This window comes from Elgaria multicarinata, chromosome 19, assembly GCF_023053635.1.
Source record: "Elgaria multicarinata webbii isolate HBS135686 ecotype San Diego chromosome 19, rElgMul1.1.pri, whole genome shotgun sequence".
Classification (NCBI taxonomy): Eukaryota; Metazoa; Chordata; class Lepidosauria; order Squamata; family Anguidae; genus Elgaria; species Elgaria multicarinata.
Genome location: NC_086189.1, coordinates 6,661,838 through 6,678,636, shown reverse-complemented (window position 1 = coordinate 6,678,636; position 16,799 = coordinate 6,661,838). Strand labels below are relative to the sequence as shown.

Sequence of the window (16,799 nt, the reverse complement as noted above, 5' to 3'; positions counted from 1 at the left end):
GTTGGAAGGGGCCTACAAGGCCATCGAGTCCAACCCCCTGCTCAATGCAGGAATCCACCCTAAAGCATCCCTGACAGAGGGTTGTCCAGCTGCCTCTTGAAGGCCTCTAGGGTGGGAAAGCCCACAACCTCCCTAGTTTACAAACCTCCCTAGTTTATTTATTTACAAGATTTATTATCTTGTAAATAAATAAAGTGGATCGCATCAGCTGTTGATGTCTGCAGATCACTGCAGCGTTGCAGACAACATCACATCAATCTGGTGGCCGGGATGGGGAGCAGAAGAGCGGATATCACATTTTATTATTCCATCCATGGCCTGACGCAGCACTAAAGAGGCTTTAATGAAAATTGCCCCCAGATTTACAATCTGAAATAGCTACTCCACAGACCGAGATGGTTAAGCTCCGAGTGCTCTTTGACCTCTGAACCCTTTGATCCACACCCAGCAGGTGGCCTCTGACCCCCTCCTGAGCGTCTTCCCCCGCTTCCGCCAGCCAGCTAACCTTGATGTACAAACCCCCCCCCCCCCCGGTCCTACACAGGTGATGCCCGAAACCCTTATCGCTGGCAGCTGCTGCTTGCGAACAGAGTGACAAATGTCTCTAGCACCAAAGGGCTCTGAGGTGAGGCGGAAGAGGTGACGGCTCAATCGGTTGCCGTTCACGATGGCTTCCTGTTGGGCAATGTCAACACGGAAACCCCCGTAAAACGTCCGCTCTCCTCCATTGACTTTTTAACGTTACAATGAACCCAACTGTGTTACTCTTCCTACGTTTTTAACAAAATTATATTAAGGCATGTATTGGCACCCAATGGACTTGTATGAACATAAGAAGAGCCCTGCTGGATGAGACCAAGGGTCCATCAAGTTCTCAACTCTGTTCACACAGTGGCCAACCAGCTGTTGACCCACAAGCAGGGCATGGTGCAACAGCACCCTCCCACTTATGTTCCCCAGCAACTGGTGCATACTGGCTTACTGCTTCTGATACTGGAGGTTGCACTTAGCCAACAGGACTAGTAGCCATGGATTGCCTTCTCCTCCAGGAATTTATCCAACCCTTTTTTAAAGCCATCCAGACTGGTGACCATCACCACATCTTGTGGTCGTGAATTCCATACTTTAACTATGTGCTGTGTGAAGAAGTCCTTCCTTTTATCTGCTCTGAAGGTCCCACCAATCAGCTTCATGGGAAGACCCCTTTGGGTTCTAGTATTATAGGGGGGGGGGGGGAATGAAGCTTTGTTATACAGGGTCCGACCTTTGGGAATGATGGGAGTTGCAGTCCAACACATCCAGACTGCACCAGCTTGGGAAAGATTGCTTTAAGATCAGTCAGGGCATGAAGGGGGAAATATCTGAGGCCTGCCCCACAACGGTGGAGCTGCTTTCCTTGCCAAAGCCTGTGCCAGAACATTTCCTGACGTCCAGCTGGGTGGGGATGGCCATAAACACTGGAGCAGGGCAAATGTTGTCTCAAACAGAACCATCTGTGCTTAGTTCTTAATACCACAGACTGCTGGTCATTCTCTTGATCAGATCTACAGGAAGTACAAAGGCACTGCAATGAGCCACCAAAACCAATGTAAAAGGCTTCAGTTTTGGCCAACAAAAGCTGCACAGAGGCGATTCGGTGAGAGATGATGTGATTATCTTATCTGCTCGCAATTTATCAGTGCTAAACACTTATTCTTCCCTAATATGAATTCAATTAGTGCTGTAAAGGGTGTTCCATTATTCATGCAATAGAACCCAACCTCGCTTAGACATCGGCTTATAAACTTCCCTCCTCCTTTGAAGTCCCTTTACGGACGGCTAAATAAGAGCCTTATATAGAATGACTGACTAGGTGATGATAGAAACCTTGGGAAATAAGGAGTCGTGCAAAGCTCTGTAGATTCTACTCGGGATGAAAGGGTGGTGGTGGCTTGTAAATCAAAAACAGGTCCTCAGACCCAAAACAGAGATTACTTTATCTCACAGGAGAGCCTTCCAGTCACAGCAAATTAGATGCAACAACCTATGGATATGTTTGATATTTTAACCCTCAAATATACTCGGTCTATTTGCATTAGCAGGCTAACCATGACGTCTGCCGTGGTCCCAGACAATTCAAAAAGCCTAATCCAAGGCCTGCCTATTTCCAACATAGATAGAAATATAGACAGCAGAGGCTCTACGTAAAAATGAGCCAAGGAATTCTCTCGGTGCTCTTTTCCAGAGGCAACGTGGCAGGACTGGAACAAGAGCCCTCAAGTCATGAGCAGCACTGCCGATAACACGGAAAGCGCATTTGAATACAGTAATCAGAAAACTACGGGTCTGAGGAGCATCAAGCTTTTAATCGTAGGAACAACGAATAGGAGAGCAGTTTAAAATTTATCAACAGTGTGGAGAGTGCGAGGACAGAGGAACTATTTCACTCCATGAAAGCGTGAGAATGCCTTTGAAACTGACTGAGAGACCGGACAAAATGGAGGCACTGAGCAACTCATCTTTGACCTACGTGGCCACAGGATGCTGTGAAGGCCAGCGAACAATAGAAAAGACTCCTTATACCAAGTCAAGCTATTTGTTCGTTTAATAGCTTGGCACTGTCTGCTCCAACTGGGACAGCTCTTCGGGGTCACTGGAAGAGAGAGAGATCTTGCTTTCAACACTTGCTCCCTCATCCGGATCCTTTTAACTGGAGATGGTGGGGATTGAACCTGGAGCCTCCTAAGACACTACAATTTGTGGCATTAAAAAGGGATTAGATGAATATGTATAAAATCATAGAATCATAGAATCGCAGAGTTGGAAGGGGCCTACAAGGCCATCGAGTCCAACCCTCTGCTCAATGCAGGAATCCACCATGAAGCATCCCTAACAGAGGGTTGTCCAGCTGCCTCTTGAAGGCCTCTAGTGTGGGAGAGCCCACAACCTCCCTAGATAATTGATTCCATTGTCGTACTGCTCTAACAGTCAGGAAGTTTTTCCTTATGTCCAGCTGGAATCTGGCTTCCTTTAACTTGAGCCCGTAATTCCGTGTCCTGCACTCTAGGAGGATCGAGAAGAGATCCTGGCCCTCCTCTGTGTGACAACCTTTCAAGTATTTGAAGAGTGCTATCCTGTCTCCCCTCAATCTTCTCTTCTCCAGGCTAAACATGCCCAATTCTTTCAGTCTCTCTTCATAGGGCTTTGTTTCCAGGCCCCTGATCATCCTGGTTGCCCTCCTCTGAACCCGCTCCAGCTTGTCTGCATCCTTCTTGAATTGTGAAGCCCAGAACTGGACGCAATACTCTAGATGAGGCCTAACCAGGGCCGGATAGAGAGGAACCAGTACCTCACGTGATTTGGAAGCTATACTTCTATTAATGCAGCCCAAAATAGCATTTGCCTTTCTTGCAGCCATATCATAGCAGCCAGGCACCTCTCCACCGTGCCTGGGCCCAGCTCCAGCTGAGAGACTCCGTCCCTCCTGCTACCAACTGTCACTGCAGAGGCCACCAGTGAGGGAGGAAGCAGCAGCCAGGCACCTCTCCACCGTGCCTGGGTCCAGCTCCAGCTGAGAGCCCCCTCCCTCCTGCTGAACTGCTGAACTTTCCAACTAAGATTGTAGTGCCTGAGTTTGCTTTCCTTTCCCCCCTCCTCCTCCTCCCTCCCAATCCCCTTTCCTTTTGTGTCATGTCTTTTAGATTGTAAGCCTGTGGGCAGGGACTGTCAAGAAATACTTTTGTAAGCCGCCATGAGAGCCTTTTTTGGCTGAATGGCGGCATAAAAATCCTTAAATAAATAAATAAATAAATAAAATATCACACTGTTGGCTCATATTCAGCTTGCAATCTACAACAAATCCAAGATCCTTCTCGTTTGTAGTATTGCTGAGCCAAGTATCCCCATCTTGTAACTGTGCCTTTGGTTTCTATTTCCTAAATGTAGAACTTGGCATTTATCCCTATTAAATTTCATCCTGTTGTTTTCAGCCCAGCACTCCAGCCTATCAAGATCACTTTGAAGTTTGTTTCTGTCTTCCAGGGTATTAGCTATCCCACCCAATTTTGTGTCATCTGCAAATTTGATAAGCGTTCCCTGCACCTCCTCGTCCAAATCATTAATAAAAATGTTGAAGAGCACTGGGCCCAGGACTGAGCCCTGCGGTACCCCACTCGTTGCCTCTCCCCAGTTTGAGAAGGTTCCATTGATAAATATTCTTTGAGTCCGATTCTGTAGCCAACTGTGAATCCACCTAATAGTTGTTCCATCTAGCCCACTTTTAGCTAGTTTGTTAATCAGAATGTCATGTGGCACTTTGTCAAAATCTTTGCTGAAGTCAAGATATATGACATCCACAGCATTCCCACAGTCCACAAGGGAGGCTACCCGATGTAGAGTAGATATCCATTGCCAAGGTGACTAGGAATAGAGCCTCCCTATTCAGAAGCACTTACACACATCCTCTCTCTCTCTCTCTCTCTCTCTCTCTCTCTCTCTGATTATTAGATGATGGGGACAGAAGCAAGATGTCTGTCTCCACCATGTCTTGCTGTTGGAGCTCCTTAAGAGAAATCTGGCTTGGGTGGCCAGTGTTGGTGACAAGGCAGTGGACTAGATGTTTATTGATGATCCCATACATCACTTCTTTAGCTTTAGAGTTCATGGGAGAAATGTCAGATGCGCAGAGTTTCTTTAAGGTCTGGCGTCATCTGATGTAGTTCCATGCTTAAAGCGAAATAAAGAGACAGTTTAGGGGTGCCATGAATGTTTCTCCGAGCCCTGTCGAGGAAGGGTGAGATACAACCCCCCACCCCCCACAACATGGAGAGTCTCTAGGAACATCTGCAGCAAAGGCAGCAAACTAAGGAGAATTTTAAGCAAGCAGGTTGGGTTGAAGCCCAACCCTTGGGTAATGCAAAACCTTGACCCTCTCGTAGACTACCTGAAGGACAGAAACACCTGGTATTCAGCAAGCGCACGCACACGTTGAACAGGGGAGACTGCAGCTCTTGGTCTCTAGATCTACTACAGCAACACATGTACTGAGCAATGTGTGCTGATGCCCGTACACTGGAGCTGGAAAAGCACATGGCTAAACATGGGAGCGAGGCGACTACATGCTAGAGGAGAAATCTAGCAATTGCAGGCATTTGTAAAGACTCACAAATATGGCTTGGGAAAGGCGATTTCCATCACTGAAGATGGGGAAGCAGGGAGGAAAGAACCCCAAATCATGAGTACTGTGAAGTGCAGGAACAGCTGAGGAGAGGAGTGTTGAGGAGCTTGCATGGCATCCCTTGCTTTTAATCCAACCCTGTTGAATAGAGATGGAAGTATCGACGCAAACCTCCATACCATTAAAGGGTTAGACCAGAAAGAGTCCCCCCCGGTTCCCCATTTTCCAACTGGCCTCGCCTTCTGAGTATTCTTTTCTGCGTCGCAGGGAGTACCTGCGCTTTTTAATGGCTTAAAGCAGTGGTCCCCAACATTTTTGGCACCAGGGACCGGTTTCGTGGAAGACCATTTTTCCACGGACCGGGGTGGGGTTGGGGGTGAGGGGTTAGGGAGGCGCCAAGGGGTGGGCCGCCCCTTTCCTTGCCAGCCGCAGCCACCACCCCTCCCTCCTCCTCCCACCAAGCATCAGCCCCAGCTGCAACCTGCTCCGCGTTTGGAGTGCTCATGGCGCCATGTGCCTCCAGCCCATCCATGCGCAAGGCCCACTCCTGCCTGCAAGTGGTGGCGGCGGCCAGGGTCGCGCCCGCCTGGTCCCCAAGAGGGAGGAGCAGAGCTGCGGCAGCCTCCCCACCCCTGCCGCCGCACCCGGAAGCCGCTCTCCCAAAGCAGCTCTCAGAGATGCTGGAGTGGGGGCGGGCAGGCGTGGCTTTGCTTCAGCTGGGTGGGCACCCAGCTGAAGCAAAGCCAGGACGCTGGCATGGGCGGGTGGCTCGAAACGGCGCGCCCGGAAGTCGCTCTCCCAGAGCGACTTCTGGCCAGGTGCACTGTTCTGAAGCCACCCACCCCCACCCCAGCGTCCTAGCTTTGCTTCGGCTGGGCAGGCGAGATGGTGCCCTGCGCCCAGGTACACTGGGGTGGGGGTAGGTGGATGAGAGCAGCTCACCTGCGCGGCCCGGTTCCTAACAGGCTACAGACCGGTACCAGTCCGCGGACCGGGGGTTGGGGACCCCTGGCTTAAAGAATAGCTTATAGGTAGGCACCAAAAGGTATTTTTTTAGTTAATTTTCTTCTTCTTTATTTCTCTTCTGTTTTTATAGTCACTGGTTTATTGTCCGATTACATTTTACTTCGTTTTGCTATCTTATTTTAAAATGTCTCAAAGCCACCTTGAATGAGCACTTTGCCTAACAACGGACGATGTAACTTTTAATATGCATAGAACAGAACAAGACGGGAATGAGGCAGGAGAAGTCTGCTACGGCAGAGTGGACTATGCCACTTAAACCTGCAGGTGAAGGGGGTGGGGGGGAGACACATTTTTAAATATGACTTATAATGTGCCACCCAGGTACAAATTGTGAAACAATAGCCCCTGTTCCAAGAGGGTTACAATCTAGATAATCAATATAAGGACACCAGCAGAGATGGAGACCAGCGTAAACGGAGATACCTCAGCTACACACACTTAGGCCTAGTTACATTAGGTGACGGAGCTAGGAAGTTGCGTCAAAGGCTTAAAAACAACACACCCACCCCTCCCTATCGAGTAAGCAAGGCACGCCAGGCTGAACCTATTGAGTAAGCAGGGCATGCCATGTTAAACCTCTCTCCAGATGTACTACCTTTTACACGAGGCAAGATTTAAAAACGGCATTTCTCATCTATAGTTTGAAGTGGGGAGTCCATGCTATGAGTTCTTTTTGCAATCTATGTAGACCAGTGGTTCTCAACCTTCCTAATGCCGCGACCCTTTAATACAGTTCCTCATGTTGTGGTGACCCCCAACCATAAAATTATTTTCGTTCTTCTCTACACGATCCATTGTCATGGGATGGTTTGCTAATGAAAATAATACATAACAATAGCTTTACTAATACAAAAGATGATACATGACATAGTTCAGTCAATACAGTTTCCTAAGACCATCGGAAATATGTGTTTTCCGATGGTCTTAGGCGACCCCTGTGAAAGGGTCATTCGACCCCCAAAGGGGTCCCGACCCACAGGTTGAGAACCGCTGATGTAGACCATGCCTCAGAAGTGAAGAGAGACAGCATGCCAATACAAGGGGGCGGTGGGGTTGGCCGTGGGGGTCTTCTGTAAGGCAAGGTATCTATGTTAGATTTCAATTGGGAATGGAAGAGCCGATATCTACAACGACAGGTCATTTATTGCGTAACAATTGTGGGCTGCTGCTCAGGACAGCGGAGAAACAGCAGCCAGACATTAAACAGATATTCATGATCATTGTTTTAACTGAATTGCATTAAAGAGAGCCAACAGGGTATTAAAGGCAAAAGGTGAAATCGCAAGGCCACCATCACCTGGCCAAAAGATGAGCTTTGTAGTCACCTAACTCCAGGGAACTGGGCTTCTTTACCACCTCAAAAAAAAGAAAAAAGAAGAAGAAGAAGAAATCACGTCTGTATGTAACATGAAAGATGTGGAGCTCAACAGCACGTGGGAACCCATTCACGGCAGCGTCTTCCACAGTGACCTTCCAAAGGGATCTTGCAATCGAGTCCCTTGCAATCAACTCCGAGAGGTCCTAAGAACCCACCGCACCGTGCAAGAAATCAAAGACAAGCAGAAGGAACTTACCTCCATCAGACTTAAATGTATTCCTATGAGGTAGGGCATTGGAGCACTGCAACAAAATAGAAAAAGCCAGTTTAACCTCAAGGAAACAGAAATCAGGATGGCATTTAGGTTTATTGCTGCCAGGGAGTATAAGTAACAGAGAAACCTCTCAACAGGGTGAACTGATCTAGGAGTGGACAAACTCAGCACTGTTCTTATTTCTACAAGCAAGCATGGCTGGTTGGGAATGCCAGGAGCAGTAGGACTTTTTTTTCCTGTCGAAACATGCATAGGATTGCGTCCTAAAGGAGCTAGGGAAGTGGTGTTGACAAGACGTCAACTAAAGCTGGATAGGTGCCTGGCTGTTTGGACTCTTGGAAATTGGGTGCTCACACTCAGGAACTCAAGGTATTATTCCCAGCTTAACAACATACAAAACTGTGTTACAGACCACTGGTCTATCAAGCTCAGAACTGTCCACTCTGACAAGCTATAGCAGATATTTCCCAGCTAAGTCCTTTAAACTCAAAATAAAACCTACACCACCTCACACACGAAACGGTAAACTAAAAACACAGTCAACACACACAATACCAAATACATAAGTAATAAGATCATAGAATCATAGAATGGCAGAGTTGGAAGGGGCCTACAAGGCCATCGAGTCCAACCCCCTGCTCAATGCAGGAATCCACCCTAACGCATCCCTGACAGAGGGTTGTCCAGCTGCCTCTTGAAGGCCTCTAGTGTGGGAGATATGGTGCTACAAAGCAAATAGGGCGGGGGGAGATAAAATCCGGATGCAGGATTTCATGACATTGCCTGAAATGTAATTTTAAGAGCAAAACAAAACATTACTTTAGAATTTCCTCGGCTCCTTGCACAGGTAACATGGCTTCCCATTTCTTTCCTCCGCTCCGAGCGTTGCAGGAGGCCAGCTGTTGACTGCTGCTACAGAGAGGAAGCTCTGAACACAACAGACCACGAAGGCAGAACTCAGCCGCAGGATCTGGGGAGCAAGCCTTCCGAAAAGCGGGCTCTCTCGCGCACTCTCTTCTCATGTGGCTGCTGCCATTTAGAGACTTTGCAGAGATGTTTCGGTTACAGTAGAGGTGAGAGACCTCTTTTAGCCTGTAATCCAGTTTTGGAAACGCTCTCGGGGGGGGGGGGTGTTTCAGTGGTGAGTGGAGCCAAGGACAAAGGGGGCAGGGGCAAAATGACCCCCTCCCCCCCAAAAGCACATTTTAGCTGAAGGATCTTAAGCCTTGGGAGAAGTATTTCAACTTTTTAGAATGGGGTGGGGTGGGGGGCTGCACAAAAGCCTGAAAACTAGCCATTAGTGGTTGGGGAAACAAGGCGAGGCCAACTGGAGAACCTCAGAGCGCTGGATTGGGGCCCAGGCCTGTGGTTTCTCACCACATAGGGGAGGGGGGATCACAATCTAGCTAGGCCACACAAACGCAGGAAGGAGAGGTGTGTGTTGGTGGGAGGCGGGTTCTCTGCTTCAGAAGAGTCTCTTTAGACTGGCTCGCCCACTCGCAGACTTGTGGGCCTGCTTCACCTGGACCCGTCACTACAACCTGGTTATCTTTTGTCCTCGGATTTATTTCATTTTTGAAATTATTCTTTTACCATAGTTTAATGAGCCTCGCAAAGAAGGAAGTTCCTGTCTCGGGGGGCTTCTACCCCCTGCCCTGAAGTGCACGTTGAGACTCTAAGTGCGCAGGTTGGGGAAAGCAAATAAACAGCCAGCCATTCGCTGCCAAGAATGACGCTGCCGAATCTCATTCGCACCCTAGGATGTTTTTGTTTTGCCTTCCCCTAATGTTTTTATGATCAGAACTAGACAGCACCTTTAAACGCGCTGTGTTCCAGGGGTAGAGCCGTGCCAGACCATTCTAAGCTCAAAGCTGTAAGCTATTTGTTTAGCCGCACAAAACTCCGGGCTTCCCTGGGCGAGCGGCTGGCTACACTGCCAGCCCTCTCCCAGAAGGAGCCGTGGAGCCGAATGTGTTCCTAATTAAGTAGATTCGGACGGCAACACGACAGCTTCAATGTCAGGAATACAAAGTCTAAAACTCGGCAGGAAGTCTTAAGGCTGCAAATGTCTCATCTCGTGAACCTCAGCAAGCTTAATGAAAAAGAGCAGGAAGAGTTCACAATTCGATAAAACTGGGCCTTTGCTATGGCGTCCAGAAGAACAGCCTGTCACAAGGAGGCGGGGGGGGGGGAGTCAGATTTGCAAAAACTTAATTAACTGCTTTGTGTTGATCTGTCAGTCTTCCTCCATTAATCAAGGAACGCAAGAGGGACCACAAAATATTTAATAGGGATGTCAGAATCAAAAGCATCTAAGAATCACACAGAGGCTCAGAGGGACGAGGAAAGAACTAAAGTGGGGGGAAAAGACCTCTTCTCTGTCTTAATCACTCAAGACTTGGGATCTTCCGCACATCCTCACATTCATGCCCACCCACGGATGACTACAGCGCCAAGAGGTGACTTGTGGGCATCACTGATCAAAAGCCACAGACTGCCCTTTTCTATCACTTCACACGTGACGGTTTCCAATGGTGGACGTTCACACATCTAGTGGCGAGTTATCAATTCAAAAGAAATTAAGTGGAGGAAGGGAGGAACCAGCCCCATATTTAGGGAGGGCTCTTCTAGTCAACAGGCATTCTTCAGAATACCCTGTATTTGAGTGACCAAGGAGAGAGTAACATTTTAGGAAGCCTTGGCGCACCTTAAAAATTAAGCTTATGCCATAATGAATTGGTTTTGTGGACTCCAGCCCTTGAAAACGTATGCCACAGCAAATGCAGGACACGGAATAATGGGCTCAGGTTACAGGAAGCCAGATTCTGGCTGGACATCAGGAAAAACTTCCTGACTGTTAGAGCAGTACGACAATGGAACCAGTTACCTAGGGAGGTGGTGGGCTCTCCCACACTAGAGGCCTTCAAGAGGCAGGTGGACAGCCATCGGTCAGGGATGCTTTAAGGTGGATTCCTGCAATGAGCAGGGGTTGGCCTCGATGGCCGTAGAGGCCCCTTCCAACTCCACTATTCTATGATGCTATGTGCAACTTTCAAAACATAATGTTTGTTGTTTTTGCACCAACAGACTAACACAGGTACCTCTTTGGAAACTTTACAAAGAAGTGCATCTTGCAAAGCAGTCAGAAGCCACAAGGACTTTCAGACTTCACTCCGGTCAGATGCACAAATCAATTGCATATCTTCAGGTCTCGTTTCTTTGCAATGTGCCAATTGGCTCTACGGGCTGCTAGAAGGATTTTCAATATATTCCTTTTGTTGTTGTGTGAGTAGCCTTCGGCACCCTCTGGCAGAAAGGCAGGACATAAATAACAATATCTGCATGAGACTGAAGTGGATCATTATGCAACTCCTCAGGGAAAGATCCAAAGTGTAGAAAGGGTCACCTTCTCTCGTCCCAACAGAAGGAAATATTAATCTAGACCGAAGTAGTAGGAAGAGGTTTTCAACGCTTCTCTCCTGCCTTGCCATCCCATTTGACAGGACAAAGGCAAACGCTTCTCATCCGCTATGTAATTAACTGATGGAACTTTTCATTGGCACAGGAAATTTGGGCAGCGACCGGCCTAAGTGATTTTTAAGCAGGATTGTGGAAAGACACAGAGGACCAGGTCTACGGATGGCCAAGAGCCCTGGAACTCAAAGGTGCAACCTCTACACCCTCAATCACTTAAGTTTTTGTGAAGGCTTGTCCCTGAAAAGTGACAAATAATGGGAACGAATGCATTAATGACTCTGTTGCCTGAGACCTTGGAAAACTGCTGCTAGTCAGAGTAGCTAGTACTGGACTTGATGGACCAGTGGTCTAAACCATAGGAACATAGGAAGCTGCCTTATATGGAGTCAGACCCTTGGTCCATCTAACCCAGTACTGTCAGCACTGACTGGCAGCAGTGGTTCTCTAAGGTTACAAGCCAGAAGCTGCTGCTGGTGCAGAATGGGGCAGCCGATGCGGAGTGAAGTACCTGGCCATGCACCTATTACACTGGTATTAAAGCAACTGCACTGGCTACCTGTTAGCTACTGGGCCAAATACAAGGCTTGCTGTTAGCATATCACTGTAAAAACGTGTATGCTTGCAAAAACATGCATAGGGACATAGGAGGCTGCCTTATATTGCGTCCGATCATTGATCCATCTAGCCCAGTATTTGTTGACACTGACTGGCAGCAATGGCTCTCCGGGGTTTCAGGCAAGATTCTTTCCTCGCCCTGCCTGGAGAAGCCGGAGATCGAACCTGGGACCTTCAACGTAAGAAGCATGTGCTCTATCACACTGAGCTGTGGCCCCTCCCAACTCAGGTCAAGGTAGCGGTTTATGGTACGCAGCGAAGGACCCATGCCTTGCCGCGCTTGCAACATCAACACATTGAGTGTGGTCTGTCTTCGGAAGCTCAGTCACAAGTCACGTAATGTAGGCATATGACGTTCTGAGGTTATTATTATTATTATTATTATTATTATTATTATTATTATTATTATATTTATTTGTATTCCACCTTTTGCCCAATACTGGGCCTCAAGGCGGTATTACAAAGTTTAAAACATACATTTTAAAACATAGGAAAAGAAATGTAAAAAAATAAAAAAGTTTAAAATACACAACACCCCCAAAGGAGCCTGCCTCTTAAGCTCCCAGTCCCCAAAAGATGTTGCAGCTGGGTGTGTGTGCGAGGTTGCCCGTTTCTCCTACTATTCATTAGCTCCAGAGCATCTCGTAGGTCACAAGCACAAATGGCGTGTCAGGCTGTTTGTCAACAGCCAAAACCCATTCGAGACCAAGTGTAAGAAACACTATTTCTGCCATACAAACAGTATGTAAGCAAAAATGCTGCTTGGGCCTTTGGAAATGGCGGAGGTGGCCATTAATACCCTACATTCTGCCACCTCCCAATGAGAACGTAGAAATGGGAAAATGCTGATTAAGTGCTGGAGAACCCAAGGAGCCAGTGAGCATGAATATGGATATTGTGGACTTAATAGCAACGTATTGCCCCATTCATTACAGCGGCATTTTCACAATTAGTTTAATTCTTTTCCTCTGGCTAACTAGAGACCTCTTTAAGTACTTTCCCTAGAGGTGGGCAGCTACTAATTGGAAAACTGGCAGGTGAAATTAAGGGAGTTTTTAAGCTCAAGTGCAACAAAGGGAAAATATTGCTGCTCGGGACGAAAGCTAATTTTAAAAACTTGACGTTAAAGGGGGAATCTGCAGCCACTCAGGAAAAGACAAGCAGAGTTCCAGTCTTATTAAAAAAAAAAGTGTCACTAAAATCCGCTGAGTGCAGTTTCCAAAGCACACTTCCTCATCTCTTCTACACCACTGCAAATTGACACCGGCGAGACACCTTTACATATATGATTCACCAGAGTAAGAAATGGGGAGATGTTTTAGGTAAAATACTGAAACAGCCTCCCTTACAGACATCCAGGGCTTTGCCTGGCTCATAAATTAAGAGTGAGGCAGTGACAGCTACCCTTAAGATCCTAGTGCAAATGCTCTTCCATGACTGTGACGATGCTTTGCTCTGGTTGTGCTTTGCTCATAACGCCTCTTTAATTTTCAGAAGGACACAGGATCTTTTATTGACTCTAAACGCTTGAACACTTTACCTTATAGACAGAAACATGGAGAATCATAGAATCATAGAATAGCAGAGTTGGAAGGGGCCTACAAGGCCATCAACTCCAACACCCTGCTCAATGCAGGAATCCACCTTAAAGCATCCCTGACAGATGGTTGTCCAGCTGCCTCTTGAAGGCCTCTAGTGTGGGAGAGCCCACAACCTCCCTAGGCAACTGATTCCATTGTCGTACTGCTCTAACACTCAGGACATTTTTCCTGATGTCCAGCTGGAATCTGGCTTCCTTTAACTTGAGCCTGTTATTCCGTGTCCTGCACTCTGGGAGGATCGAGAAGAGATCCTGGCTCTCCTCTGTGTGACAACCTTTCAAGTATTTGAAGAGTGCTCTCATGTCTCCCCTCAATCTTCTCTTCTCCAGGCTAAACATCCCCAGTTCTTTCAGTCTCTCTTCATAGGGCTTTGTTTCCAGACCCCTGATCATCCTGGTTGCCCTCCTCTGAACACGCTCCAGCTCCAGAAGGTGAGACAGAGGGAAGATGAGAAGGGAGGGATGGTTTAAACATAACTCCAAAGCATGGTTTGTCGTTATGTCAACAAGACTGGCTGGGCCGTCAGGCCTGGACATTCCCTTCCTTCCTTTCCTAACTTGAAGCAAACCATTCATTCATTATTTTGCCCAAACCAGTAAGCTATGGTTTGCCTCCAACCAGGAAAGGAGTGAGAGAATGAGGAGGAACAGGGAGCATGTGGAGCTAAGGGTCAGGCAAGTAATAGCAAACCAATGAAGGAGAGAGAGAGGTGGGGGGGCTGTTTCTACACCTGCCTTTTTCCAGGGGTTCATCCCTGTGCATGCAAATGACACACAGAGGATCCTGGAAGCAGGCAGAGATGATCCCTCCCTTTTCCTGGGATAATCCTTAGGTGTAGAAAGGGACAGAGAGGGAAAAATCTCACACCTCCTGAAGTAGAAGAGCTTGGGAAAATTCAGAGGGCTAAAAGAGTGGACTGATAACTTTCCGTGTTCTAATGTCTCAGGTTAATCCACAAAGCATCACGTGACTATCAACTGATATAATCTGTATATATAAAAGCTGGTGAGGTGAAAGAAGCACAAGTCTAGCTGCAGAACCCTCAATCACTTAAATTGTTCCTCTACCATCTGCTTCTGTTTATGCTCTTTTCTTTCTACTGTCACAGCTGCAAAGAAAACAACCAAACACCAACTAAAGGTTTAAAATTCAAACCCAACTCAAAGACAAAGAGAGAGAGAGAGAGAGAGAGAGAGAGAGAGAGAGAGAGGAAAAAACAACAGCCATTGCTGGAATGCAGCCCTGCCCCCCCCCCCCCCCAAGTTCCAGTAAGAAGCAGGAGATGAGTTCAGAGAGGAAGTGGCACAGAAATCAGCATTTCGCGCCCAAAAGCACCTTTCCTACATTCACACACCGTTTCAAAAATAGATGAAGCTATTTTGGGGGAAATGTATTTATGGCACACAAATTAGTGCTAAATTGATTTATTCAGACAAGTATAGTGTGCGATTACCGCTCTAATTAAAGTTCACATCAGCCTACGGTAATCAGTTGTTGTGTTTGCAAAAGTGCAATTAGATTCTTCCTGGTAATTACAGGGTTTTTCCAGCCAGGCTTCTAAGCTTGCCTGCTTGGCTCGTTCATTTCTCTACCTCCTACAGCTCTTCCCTTCTCCCCGAAGCCTTCCTGGGACAGAAGACAGCCGCGAGGGACCAGTTGCAGCGTTTGCTCCTGCCCACGCCATCCGCCTGCAGCTGCACCCCCAGACGCAGGGCCTGGGTTGATCCCCTTTTAACGTGGTGTCCGTGTTGCTAAGCCAGCGTGGACCTAAGCTTCCGGCCCAGGACCATGGCCCTGCGTGGTACACACCACCGCCCTGACAACACCTAGGAGTGAGCACCTGAAGGCAAAGCTGGCAGTGGCAACCTCCCTCCGCGTGTTAATTACAGACGTGCAGCCCATTACGCAGAGAAAGGGCACCCGCTGGTCGTGCAAATGACTGGGAATCGGCCCTTCCTGCGCAGCAAGGGAAACGGAGGCTTCATTGCTGCAGGAGATAATAGTTTTTAGATTCCATTCCGTTCGGGGATGTACTTAACATTTAAATCATCTGCAGAGGAACAAACCTCCTTGAAATGTACATGTTTTAGGCTTCTGGCACTTTACTTAGAATGCTAGTTATCCCTGCTGGTTCCTTACTCGGAAGGCACCGGAGAGCTTCTCTCCCCACCCCTCACCTCAACACCCTTCCCTTTCTATACATATAAAAAGCACAAACCGGATAATGAAGTTATCCACCAGATGCCAATTTCATGGCATTTGTAGATAATGATGGAAGTCACGGAAGCTTATTCAAGGTGATAAAGTTAAAACCTGATTAGATTATTATCTCTCCTTCTCTGGTGTATAATTTCTGCTTGAACCACCAATGGTGCGTCTTCCACTCCTTTTAAAAAAACACAGTGAGATGAAATATACTCCCTGGGATTTTTCCTCGTAGTGGTTTAATGTCCAGAAATTGATCTCGTAAACAAAGAGGAAAATATCTGCCAGAGAAGCCAAATCATCGTACCTTAAAAGACAGGTGCTTAGATGAGCGTACTAGAAAGGTGAGCCACCTGAAAGGGAGTTCAAGAGCTCAGGCAGTAACAAACGGGGGAGCGGGGCCACGCGCACACTCCCTGGAGCTCTGTGGAGGAGGAAGACACCCTGCAAAAGGCCCCTCGCTGTAGAGTGCTGATAACCAGTGACAAAGCAAGAGTTGCGGTTTTAAAAGTAGTTTGCGTCGTATGCTTCGGGAATAGCAAAAACAGAAGAATCTACACACAGAGCAGCCCTCTATGCAGTTCCTTTTGCACAGGGTTGGACAACATTTTGAAGTTACTGGTCCCAGTGGAACTCTTCGGGGGCTGCATAAGTGGGCAGTGGCATGGCAGGGGGAAGTGGGGGAGCCATCCTGGAGTTCAGTGGGCTGCACAGAGAGCAGCCGAGGGCCACATTTGACCTGCTCATTGAATGATATTTGAATGATGATGATTAGTATCCCGCCTTTTGCCCAATACTGAGCCTCATGGACTTATATGCACCTAATTTCAGAGAACACCTAATGTGTGCCCTTTCCATTTAAATGTTTCTGTATTCAAGGGTGGGGCATAAATTTATGATAAAAAATGACAAAATGACATTTAGTGGTGTTATTATATAAAGAATATTGTTCCAATTGGAAACTCTTTAGAAACTTAGGCTATGGAGCCCGTAGCTCAGGGAAGTTTCAGACACTTACCTGGATGCTGACAGTCATAGAATCATAGAATAGTAGAGTTGGAAGGGGCCTACAAGGCCATCGAGTCCAACCCCCAGCTCAGTGCAGGAATCCACCCTAAAGCATCCCTG

General features: G+C 47.5%; 1 protein-coding gene across 4 annotated transcripts in view; it reads right to left on the bottom strand.

Annotated features, from left to right (window-relative positions):
* The window catches only part of DENND1A (DENN domain containing 1A), a 297,718-nt gene that overhangs the window by 96,101 nt on the left and 184,818 nt on the right, over positions 1-16,799 (bottom strand). For all 4 annotated transcript variants that reach the window (XM_063144890.1, XM_063144892.1, XM_063144891.1 and 1 more), the window contains exon 11: positions 7,756-7,801. In XM_063144890.1, coding sequence (XP_063000960.1) covers positions 7,756-7,801 — 46 coding nt within the window. The remainder of the gene's footprint in view (positions 1-7,755; positions 7,802-16,799) is intronic.